The following is a 12574-nucleotide window of genomic DNA, read 5'->3' as shown; positions in this document are numbered from 1 at the left end:
AAAATTGGAACTCGTTAGTTTAACCGGTCCTGAGTAATTATTAATTTAATTAGAACATACCTGTATTTCTAATGTAGCAAAAATATAGTCAACTAAAATTACACATTTTAAATTGAAATGTCTCAACGAAATGTTATCCGAGTTATCTAAATTTTGGTAGCTGATTTCTATCGAACTATATAAACGTTCTTGCAAAAATAAAATAAAATTATCATTTTTATATCTTGAGTTATTCACATTGGTAATTATTTGGTAAAGTAAAAAGACAAAAATGGGCAGAAAAGCTCTTTCAGACAAGGTACGATGGCAAATTGTAGAAATAGCTCGAATGTGCAATGTTTCACTTGAATGTGTACAAACAATGTTGAAAAACCACGAGCTACATAATGATGTCAAAGATTTACCAAGGCTTGGTAGGCCTTTAAAGCTAACTTCAAGAGACCTAGGTAATCTCTTTCGAAAGGTTAGACAAGACCCTAAAATTTCTTACCTTGCTGAAGGGTTCACAATTATGCCTGGTAACATTAGTGTTAGTAGATGGCCTGTACGAAGATGCCTAAATAAGAAAGGCACAGATTGCTGCTCGAGAACCGCTTTTGCGTGTCTCAGATTGCCTAAAAAGATTAAAGTGGTGTAGAGAAAGACTTCACTGGTCTGAAGAAGACTGGGCCAAAGTCATTTTCAGCGACAAATCCAATTTTGAGGTGATAAATTGCAAGTCAAGATTAATCATCAAGAGGCTGGCTAGTGAAAAGTTTAAAGAACGTTTTTGTGTACCAAAGATAGCAGGCTTTAGGCTTCAGAGGATCAGTTGGAATATGATGATGCTTCTCCCATAAAGGAATAGAGTCATACAACATTTATAACAGCAGAATTAACCAGTACAACTACAAAAAGACCCTCGAAAGTAAACTTTTACCAACAGCCAGAGCTTTTTACAGAAGACGACAACAATGGATTTTTCAGCATGATGGCGCTACGGCTCACACTGCAATCTTGGTTAAAGAGTTGCTTGATTGGAAAAACATTACAATTATGCCTTGGCCAGTTCCTTCTCCAGATCTCAATCCCATCGAGAACATTTGGGCTTGGGTAGACAAGAGATTGGACTAAGAGAGCATAGCCAATATTGTGAAATTACAGCATGCATTATAAAAGCTTTGGAATGAGTTTCCAAGTGAATTCGACTAGTTGAATCTATGCCTAGACATCTTTGTGCATGTGTGAAAGTTTGTGGTGCGCATACAAAATACTAAAGTGCACCCGGAATATTTTTGCTCTGTTTTTTTTTTTTTTAACAGTTGTATCTATTTCTCATAAAAATCTTAAATATTTTTTTTGAAAAACCTTTTTTTCTTATTTTGTTTATAAAACCACTGTTAATAAAATTTAAAACAATTTAAATTATTAACTTTTTGTTTGCTTTAAGTTAAAAAAAACGTAAAAAAAATTATATTAAAAATCAACTGACTCTTTATTTATGCAACCCACTGTATGTTTTGTTGCTTTTTTCAAGCAATATATTTTTGTTGATTCTTTTTTAATCAGTGTAGTTTAGTTTATATTTGAGGTAAATTTGTAAACAAAGATTTTTTTAGATTACTGGAATAACTATGCAAGCGAAGATTCGGTTGCAAATAAATTTCCTTGTGGAAAAGATTCCTTTACTTCAGTTAGTTTTTAACTTTTTGGCTATAAAAATAAAAATTTAAATTTTCATCTACTTTTTCATCAATTACAATTTCATCAATTACAATTACTAAATAAACTATATACTAAACAATATAAATATACAATATAATAACAATATACAATATAAATAAACAATAAACTAAATTTTCATCAATTACAATTTCATCAACTACAATTTCATCTACTTTTATTTGATGGTAAATTTGTTAAAAACTTTTATGAAGCTTTATATAAAACTTTTATAAAGCTTCTTTGCATAGAAAAAAATTTAATGTATGTATGCTTCACTGTATATTCTGGTGATTGAATGTGAATTTTAATGACTTTGAATTAAAATCTTTTTATTAGAATTATCCAGTCTTCCTTTATTTTTAAATTTTCTGAATTTGATTTTTTACAGCATAGCAAAAGATTTGGCAGCACAGAGGACTTATATGCCAGTGTTTTTTTTTGATGAGGTAATTATATAAACATTTCTAATTATAAAAAAATTTTGTAACAGAAGATATGCATTAAAAAGTTTTTTTTTTTTTTTTTTTTTTTTTTGAAAAATGAATATCTTATATTTTGAAAATCCACTTTTTATACAAAATCAAAAATCAAAACCTGACAATTATTTGTATCAATTCAGTAAAAGTACTCTAAACTCCAAAACTAGAAAAGGAAAAAAGAATTTTAACTGAATTATAAAATTATAAACTATATCACTTGTTTTTAATTTAAGTTTTTTTATTGGAATAAATTAAGAATGTTTGCCATTTTCTACTTGTATTTATAAAAGTAAACACAGATAAAAATTAATTAATAATTTTTACTTGTAATACAAGTAAAAACTGCTACAATGTTAATAAATAATTTTTACTTGTGGCTATTCAAGTAAAAACTGCTACAATGTTAATAAATAATTCTTACTTGTGGCTATTCAAGTAAAAACTGTTACAATGTTAATAAATAATTTTTACTTGTAATACAAGTAAAAACTGCTACAATGTTAATAAATAATTTTTACTTGAGGCTATTCAAGTAAAAACTGCTACAAAGTTAATAAATAATTTTTACTTGTAGCTATTCAAGTAAAAACTGCTACAAAGTTAATAAATAATTTTTACTTGAGGCTATTCAAGTAAAAACTGCTACAAAGTTAATAAATAATTTTTACTTGTGGCTATTCAAGTAAAAACTGCTACAAAGTTAATATATAATTTTTACTTGTGGCTATTCAAGTAAAAACTGCTAAAATTTGATAAATAATTTTTGAAAAATTATTTATCAATTTTTAGGTGTTTTTTTTTTTTGTTGCTATAAACTTTGATTAAATAACTTGATTAAATATAATTTATATTTTAAACAAGTTAGTTGCAAATTGTAAACATGTCAATTACAAATTCAAACATGTTTTCAAAATTAAATCAAATGCGCTTAAATTTTTTTTTTGAGTGTGTTGTGTTTTTTGACGGTAACAAGATTCCTTCAACATGGACTCTTGCAATAAGAATTTTTTTATAAAGTTAATGATAACAATATAAGTTACACAGAACAGATGTGAACTGTAAACTTATCATTAACAAAGCTATAGCATATACAACAAGCAGCAAAACAACCTCAGAAAAAACTATAATAAATGTTTATTTTTTAATTTAAAACTGTCAATAAAAGAAGCATTGACAATTTCATCCAGCTGAGCATTCCAAGTATTTGCAAAATGGTTGTTGAAAAAATTTTATCCTATCAAAAAGTTGATATTAATTTTTTTTAACAGTTACTAAAATATCTATTTAGTTTTCAAATTTAAACTTTTGGATAAGAAAACTTTTGATTGACAAGTATACTACAATATGCTATATTTATGTATTTTGTACACTATAGTATGCTATATTGTGTGAAGCAAAAATACCTGTTAACACAATAACTAACATGTTTTGAGTTAGTTAAATTAAATTGTTCGAATAAAATTGTATATATCCAAACTTAAACTAACTGCATATGAATTAAAAACAAATACATGTTTCTTATATTTCAATAAACTATTCATGACCAAGAAAAGACCAACACTCTGATGACAAAGAGGTTGACAATAATTACCTTTCTAGGTGTTGAGAGTATTGTAGTTAACAAATGAAGTAAAAAATATTAAGAGTACATTAATTTTGATAAAACTGTGATTTAAAGTATCATCATGATACTATCCATTTATGACCTGCCATAAGTGCTCTAAAATGAGCGATTTTTGAAAACCATTTTTTATGTCTAATTTTAAATGAACTTAAATATTTATGTCTGGTGTTCTCATAAACTTAACAAAATATTTGGATCATTTTTTATTAATAAACATACACATTTTTTAAAAGTTTCAAATCATTTTCTGACTGTAAAAGTGATGACAACCATAATCTAAATAAACTGGAACCCTTTTATAAAAAATCAAAAAAAACGTATTTATGAAAAAAAAACGTATTTTATAAGGTCACTTTAAAAAGGTTATAATGACCATAATGATAATGACCTAAAAAAAAAAAAGGTTATAATGACCATATAATGGTCATTATAATGGTCTTGACCATATAATGACAATATCAAGGTTATAATGACACTTTAAAAAGGTTATAATGACCATAATTATAATGACCATAATGATTACTTTTATGAAAAAAAAACGTATTTTATAAGGTCACTTTAAAAAGGTTATAATGACCATAATGATAACACCATTGTTGTCTTTTTTGATCTATAAGTTTCAGATGTTTTATACAATCTTTAAAATGTTATATATTATAATGAAACACCCTTTTCCATATTATATATACATGTTTTTTATCTGCTTGACAAGTTTTTTTCTACTAAGTTCTTTTAGATGTTGAATAAACGAGAGAGAACTCTATAATTTTAGGCGTGTTATGTAGGACTAAATGATTTAGGTGTCATCTTACTAAATGATTTAGGCGTAATATTAAGGAATATATTATTAAGGTGTCAACTCTGGTTTAATTTAAAAATCATTTTTATTCGAAGATAGGGTTCTTTATAAAAATGAATTTTTAGATATTTGATTTTTTTTTTGTTAGAACCCTTACGGAAAATGTATAAAAAAACCCATGGAATTTCCATGGGTATTTGGAACACATTTTCATGGAAAAACTATGGGAAACCCTTAAGTTTTCCATGGGTTATCCATGGTTTTCCATGGAAAAGTGTTCCAAACGCCCATGGAAATTCCATGGTTTTTCCATCTATGAAAAAACCATGGAATTCCCATACATATTTGGAGCACCTTTCCAAGGAAAACTCATAGATTTTCCAATGTAAAATAGCATGTTTTGTTTTTAAGTTTTTTTGATCTAATGTTATTTGAATTGTCATATTAAACCATAAAAAGCAAATTATATCACACAAGTCACTAATATTATTGAGTTCTTTTAATCTATGGAATCGCTTTCGCTGAATAAAATCAATAAACAAATTTAAATCTTGTTGAATCCTACAAATCTTTGAAAAATAATAACTATAAAGCATCTAAAACATTAAAACTTGACTTCACCACAATATTTAACGCATGCATATGTATAAACATACTGAAAATAAATAAAACAAAAAATTACAAATAATATTATACTATAAGTGATTTACATAGAGTGATAATCAATTGAAATAGATTAAGAAAACAATTTTTACAGAAAATATGGCAATTTACATGTTTGTTATTTTATATTAACTATTTGATAAAAATAGTATATATAAATTTGATAATAATTAACTTCAAGTTTCAACAAATTAAAAAGAATCATCGATACAACATATTTAATCCAAAAAAACATCAAGATCATTTATAAGTGCGATTGCACCACCAACTGTGTCTGTAGAGCCAGGTAAACGTCAAACAAAGTACCATTCACATTTTGATATTGATTATTGTTTTCAACACAGTATCAATGTCTATTTGGCTAATCTAGACAATACATCATACAATTAATATATACATACTAACTAATTTTCTTTATTTACTAATTCATTTATGCTTATAATTATTATCTTACTTTATAATTACACAATAACACACAACTTTTTGAACGTTCTATATAAATGTTGCCAAATGTTGGGTAACATTTATATAGAAAAAAGTAGTAATTAATATATCATTATTTATAAATAACTATTATAATATTATTACCTCTTTTTCGCTCAAGCTATCTGCATGATGTACAGCATCGTTTATATTTCCAGTCAAACATTCCTGCCTATAAAGTAATTAAAATAAAATGATGAAGTTAAAATAAAAAGATTTATGCAAACTAATACATATATAAATGTTACCTGCATGTTAGTAACATTTATATAGAACAAGACAACAACAAATATAGTATTACTTATAAATTTTTATTTAAAAAAAAAATTTACTTTTTCGTCTGAGCTATCTGCATGATGTACAACATCATTTACAAAGTTGTTTTTGTCCTTGCCATCTTTATATATATTATACAACATGGAACTTGCAAATGTACAGCTAAATAAATGAATTAAAAATTTATATCAGTCAAACCTGCCTGCTGATAATGCAGTAATTTAAATAAGATGATAAAGTCAAAATAAAAAGATTTATGCTCATATATAAATGTTACCTGTATGTTGGTAACATTTATATAGAACAAGACAGCAACAAATATATTATTACTTATAAATTGTAATTTAAAAAAAACTTTCTTTTTCGTCCAATCTTTCTGAAAGATGTAAATTTCAATCACCACTCAAACTTTCCTACTTATAATGCAATAATTTAAATAAAATGATAAAGTTAAAATAAAAGAACTTATGCACACACTTTTAAATTCAAAAACTTATCATTTTTTTACTTTACTATTTAAAACATAACAAATATAATAAATACGTAATATGTAATTTATTAAGTATAGTAATGTAAAAACATAATAAATATTAAAGTGTGTGCATAAGTTGATTTATTTTTACTTAAGACGAGCACTTCACATTAGTTAAATATAAACAAATAAAAATAATTGTATTATAATAAATAATAGTGTTTTATTTATAAAGATTACTTTTATATGGTTATATTTAAATGAGAATTAAAATCTTGTACATTAACTTCCCTTTGTGATATATTTAAAAAATTACCGTATTTTTCTTTCTCCGACTAAGTTGTTATTAGAACATCATTTCAAGTTGAATCCCAAAGATTACACCTATATCTTTTCTGGTTGATTCAAACTCAATTTACCTTTTTATTTAGACAGCATATGAACTATTTAAAAAAATATTAAATGCATATAAAAACTGACAATGTTATAAATGATATAAATGATGAACAACATTATTTATATTGCCAGTCAAACATGTCTATAATGAAGTAATTTAAATAAAATAATAAAGTAAAAATAAAAGGATTTATACACTGAGGCATATTGGTTTAGACGCATCTATTTTTTTCTCTTTGTCTTAATTTTTTTCTTTGAATTGTCAACTGATATGCATGCAAGTTATTATCAAAATAATTGTTGTGTTGTGGGCTAATAAAAATCACAAAAAAACTTTTCTATGTGTATTTATTAACATGAGAGTATGTTTGACATACAAAAGTACATTTTTTAATTGGAATATATCTATAGACGCAGTCATATTTTTGACATTAAAAGACGGAAATTAGTAATGCCTATGTCCTCCATTACACTGGATCACCTAAAAAATTCTGCCTTTCATTGACTCTACTAGTCGTTGAAGTGTAGTTTGAACCAACTCGGACCATGTTTCAAGGATTTTACACTTTAACTCAGTAACAGTTTTAAATTGGTGTCCGGCTGCTTTAGCGTCATAAACTTTTCTTGATAACATTCCCCACACGTTCTCGATTGGATTTAAGTCCGGGCTACAAGCTGGCCATTCGAGAATCGGGATGTTGTGGTCTTTAAACCATTTCATAGAATGCCTAGATATGTGAATTGCAGCATTATCTTGCTGAAATATGGCATTATCGTCCATGTTTTCATTCATATAAGTTATGAGAACATCATCCAACATTTCTGTATACTTTATCGAGTTCATTTTAGGAAAACCACAACACAGAGTCAATTTTCCTGAATAAGAAAATCTACCCCAAACCATTAAACTTCCTCCATAATTTCGTTTTGTTTGTGGGTCATTTATTCCTCTTAGATCATGCCAATAACAACTGTAAGAGTCCGGACTATCTAAATTGAGCTTTTTTCATCTGAAAATATTACGTTTTGCCACTCATGAGTCCAATGCATATGGTTTTTAGCAAACTGTAATCTAGCAATTTTATGGTGTTTTTTTAACATTTGTTTTTGGTGTGGTTTCTTCCACTTTACGTTTGGTTTTGTACGTAGAATATGTGCAACATGTTTATTGGTGACAGGCAATAATAATTTATCCTTTATTTGTGTTGCATTCGATTTATTTTTGGTTGCTTCGAAGCGAATTCAATTAGTTTGCCAATTTGTTAATACTTTGTTGCCGTTTGTTGCTTTTTTTACACCGTAATTGTCACCTTTTGCAATGTAGTTTCGTACAACATGGTCAGATCTTCCAATTTTTCTTGCTATTTCTCGTATGGAAAGTGCTGGTGAGATTTCTGAGTCACGATATAAATTAATTTGTATTTTTTCAGTATCTGTCAAATACTTTCCTTTAGGCATTTCGTAAAATGCAATAAAAATGATACTGGAAGAGCAAAAGATCAAATTACACTAAAATTTATCAATTTATTTGTGTAAAAGTGATTAAAAATCAATAATTACCGTTATTAACCTGATTGCGTCTATAGATATATTCCAATTAAAAAATGTGCTTTTGTATATCAAACATACTCTCATGTTAATAAAGACATATAGAAAAAATTTTTTTGTGATTTTTATTAGCCCACAACACAACAATTATTTTGATAATAACTTGCATGCATATCAGTTGACAATTCATAGAAAAAAATTAAGACAAAGAGAAAAAAATTGACGCGTCTAAACGAATATGCCTCAGTGTACACAAAATATTTCATTATTTACATCTTACTTATAATTACTTACATCATTCTAATAATTCTGCTATTTGATAATAAAGAAAAAATATAATAAATATCCCTACTAGATCTAGTCGCTAACTAAATGCCGACTTGAATGTTCGCGTCAACAAAAAGACAAAAACAACTCAACAGAACTAAAATTGAATAAAACATGCATCATAAAATAAAGTTTTTAATGCTTAATAAACATTTACCATACAATAAAGTGTTTTAACTTCAAACAATTTTATGCAAACTAAAGCCATTAAAAAAAAAAAAAAACAGCACTAGTTATGTTTTATACATTAGTTATCTAATCTTATCCAACACACTGCTTATCTAAGCTTATCTAATCTTATCCAACACACTGCTTATCTAAGCTTATCTAATATATTAGATAAGTTATATAATAATAATTGTATTAGTTTTAATGTACTTTTTAAAAGTTAACATCTTAGATAAGTTTTTATAAAATTTAATTACGTTGAAACATCTGGTATAGTGTGTAAACTTATCCCTACAGATTTCATTATATTAAATTACAATATTTCTAGGGGTTATATGTTTCAATGTACATTAGATAACTAGTTTTTTAATACATTAGTTATCTAATGTACATCAAAACTAAAATATTTGTTGTCAACCAAGTCAACATTAAAAATCAAACTGATTCACTTGACATATTTGCTATATTATTGCAAGTTATGCAAAGTAAGCAAAGCTGTTGGCAATAGCTAGAATAAGTATATGCATTAATAATATATAATTAAATATATAAATAATAAATATATATATACGCATTTTAAAATGCTTTATAATATGAAAATATCCAAAGACGTAAAGAAAGTATAGGCCAAGATCAAGACCAAGACATTTTGATTCAATACCAAGACTAAGAACAAGACAGTTAAATGAGTCTCGAGACCTCTCAGGACCAAGATTTAAGTCTCAAGACCAACATCTCTGATAATATCATATTATGATGCGTTATAATATGCATACATTTATCATATTCTAGCTATTGCAAATATGTCTAGTTGTTCATGTCTATATGTTTAGTTTGAATCATATTAAATGCGATGCATTTTAAAAAACATAAAATATAGTCTTATTAAATACAGAAAAAACAGAAGAAGGCAGAAAATATTGTTTACTCAAGTTAGAAATGATTGTAACTCTACGAATTACGACGGCATCTTTAAAAGCGCATTCGTAAAACCCATGATGCAACATGAGCTATGAAAAAAAATCCCATGGTTCACCTATATAAATTTCATGGGATTTCAATTTTCATGGAAATTCACCCATAGAAATTCAATGGAATTTTCATTTTCCATGAGAAAACCATGGATTACTCAGAATTCCATTGGTTTTCCATGGAATACCCTTGGAATATTTCCGTAAGGATGGGCCATTATGGTCAATTTATAAGAATAAATTTTGAATGATACTACCGTTTTAAGTATTGTTTTTAATATTTTTAAGCGCCATTTTTTTTACAGAATTTTTTCTCCTTTAATAGGATGTTTTTTCTTGAAAACTATCTAAATTTAGAGTAAGATTAATTTAGATGGAAAAACTCGTTTACATTATTTTTGCCAAAATATTTATTTTAGGCGGTGCAAAGTAATCCTCTACTAGAGTTTACTTTATATTTAGCGATATAAGTTTAAGTTTACAATTTATTTTGTAATATAAGTTTACATTAAATTTATATTGAAATACAATTTTATATTATAATATATTTTACATTAAAAAGCAATAAAATTGAAAACCATTTTTATTAAAACGCTTTAATGTTTTCTATATTTATACTTTGTTTTATGAAATGTTTTTAATGTTTTTAGACTGGTGAAATAGATGATGAAAACGCTAATATGTTGCGCGAGAAGGTTATTCTATTAAGAAAATATTTAAAACTATCGACAGTTGTTGCCGTTGGTGTCGGACTTATTCTATTAGTTATTTCTCAAATTCTGTTTATATTTTAAAAAAATACAAGTTTTTAATAATACTAATAGTTATGTCTAAGCTGAGGACACTGATATCACGCAATTTTTTAACCTCATCTAACTCTCACAATTTGACTGACGTATATAATAGACTTTTTGTGCTATTTTACAATTACTTTAATCACCAATCACCCTGAAATGTATGACATTAAAGAGTATCGTCAAAACTATAAATTCTGATTTTACAAATGATTTTTAAAAAACACTGGTTTGAATTTTATAACTTAAATTTTTATTTTAGATTTAATATTTATAATTATTGAAGTTTATATGAGAGTTTTTATATGATTTTTATCTTCTTTTTTTTGAATATATTTTTCGTAAATATGTATATCTTTTCTCTTTTTTTTTTCTTTTTAAATTTAAGACTTTTACACTTAAACGTTTTGTGTAAGAATCTAATCAAATCTTGATATCTTTGACAATGAATTAAAAAAAAAAAAATACAATGACGAGTCATTGACAATGTTTCGTTTCTAATTTTACCATAAGGAAAACCAGTCACTAGCTAGCCAATCAAAGCCAAAAATTCATCAGTAGTTAGCCGATCAAAGCTAAAAATTAATCGATAGTAGGGGTGTACCGGAATGGAAATTTTAAATTCTGGCGGGAACAAGAATTAGATTTATTTTTACCTTCAGATGAAAGTGAAAGCCTGCACTTCAGCACTTTGACTATATATATTTATAACCTATAATATATATATAACCTAATTCATTAATTTTATTCATGTTTCATTTAAGGTGGCTCACCACACAAAAAAAAAACTTTCAAGTTTTATTATCTTTTAATTAAATAGCGTAAATAGAGTGTATTATGGGTTAAAAAAGGAGAAAAAAAAGTTTTATCTTGCAACTATTTCTTTCAAAAATTACAAAATATGTAAAAAGCTTATAAAATGAGTCATTTTGAACCTAATTTTGAAAAATGATAACTTAAAAACTACTGGAAACTAGAGCTTCATATTTAGTGAAACATTTTACATGCTTAAAAAGAAGGTCCTGAACCAAAATTGTTGCCAAAACTATCCCAGTTAGCACACTTACGTTGGGCCAACGTATATAAATACATCGCGAACGTCAGTTATTTTCTCCGATGTAAATACAATGTTAATCCAATGTTAGTTTTATCGTATTTATATTTATGAAAATCTCAATAACGACGTGATTAAAAATAGTTAGCAAAATTACATTGGTCCAAGGTATGTAAAAACATCGCAAAGGTTAATTGTTTTTCCGATCCTTATAAGAATTATTTTTCATTCAAATATTTCAATCGATCATGAAAATATATTTTGCTAATATATTTTTCTCGTTTTTACATAACGAAATATCAAGCCACAAGCAAAAACAAACATGAATAATTGTTCTTTAATTAGATGTAGACCAATAAGTATAAACATATTATATCAGCTAATGTTAATTCTTCGCAATGGTGGAAATATATGTATAAGTACATACATACAATTAAATTATAATAAACTACAATAAAATTATGGAATAAAATATATACTACAAAATATATACAGAATTATAATATATATACAATAATAAACTATAATAAATGAAATATTAATATATAAATATGTAATAATATGTAAATATTTATATATAAATATATATGTTATATATATATAACCCATATACACAATTTTTACCCTAAAAAATTGTGTATATAAAATCTGACAAAAAACTTAAATCAGGGCAAAAAAAATTCAGAGAAAAAACCTAAGGTAGTGTTGCTAGGGATCATTGTCAGTAACTCACAATAGACAAAAGTCATGTCAAAATAGATTTCAAAAACGTTTAAAGCTATGTTTAATTGATATAAAATAAAAGAAATCCAAAAA

At 26.1% G+C, this 12574-nt stretch overlaps 1 protein-coding gene across 1 annotated transcript in view; it reads left to right on the top strand.

The window, feature by feature from the left end:
* Positions 1-11052, top strand: part of LOC136088710 (platelet glycoprotein 4-like) — a 64392-nt gene extending 53340 nt beyond the window's left edge. The window contains exons 10-12 of the mRNA XM_065813162.1: positions 1599-1672; positions 2093-2150; positions 10561-11052. Of these exons, the coding sequence (XP_065669234.1) occupies positions 1599-1672; positions 2093-2150; positions 10561-10704 (276 nt within the window). The 3' untranslated portion in view covers positions 10705-11052. The remainder of the gene's footprint in view (positions 1-1598; positions 1673-2092; positions 2151-10560) is intronic.
* The last annotated feature ends 1522 nt before the right edge of the window (positions 11053-12574 follow it).

Source organism: Hydra vulgaris, chromosome 12, assembly GCF_038396675.1.
Source record: "Hydra vulgaris chromosome 12, alternate assembly HydraT2T_AEP".
Taxonomy (NCBI): Eukaryota; Metazoa; Cnidaria; class Hydrozoa; order Anthoathecata; family Hydridae; genus Hydra; species Hydra vulgaris.
The sequence above is the reverse complement of the archived record's forward strand: the minus strand, read 5'-3'. Positions and strand labels throughout refer to the sequence as shown.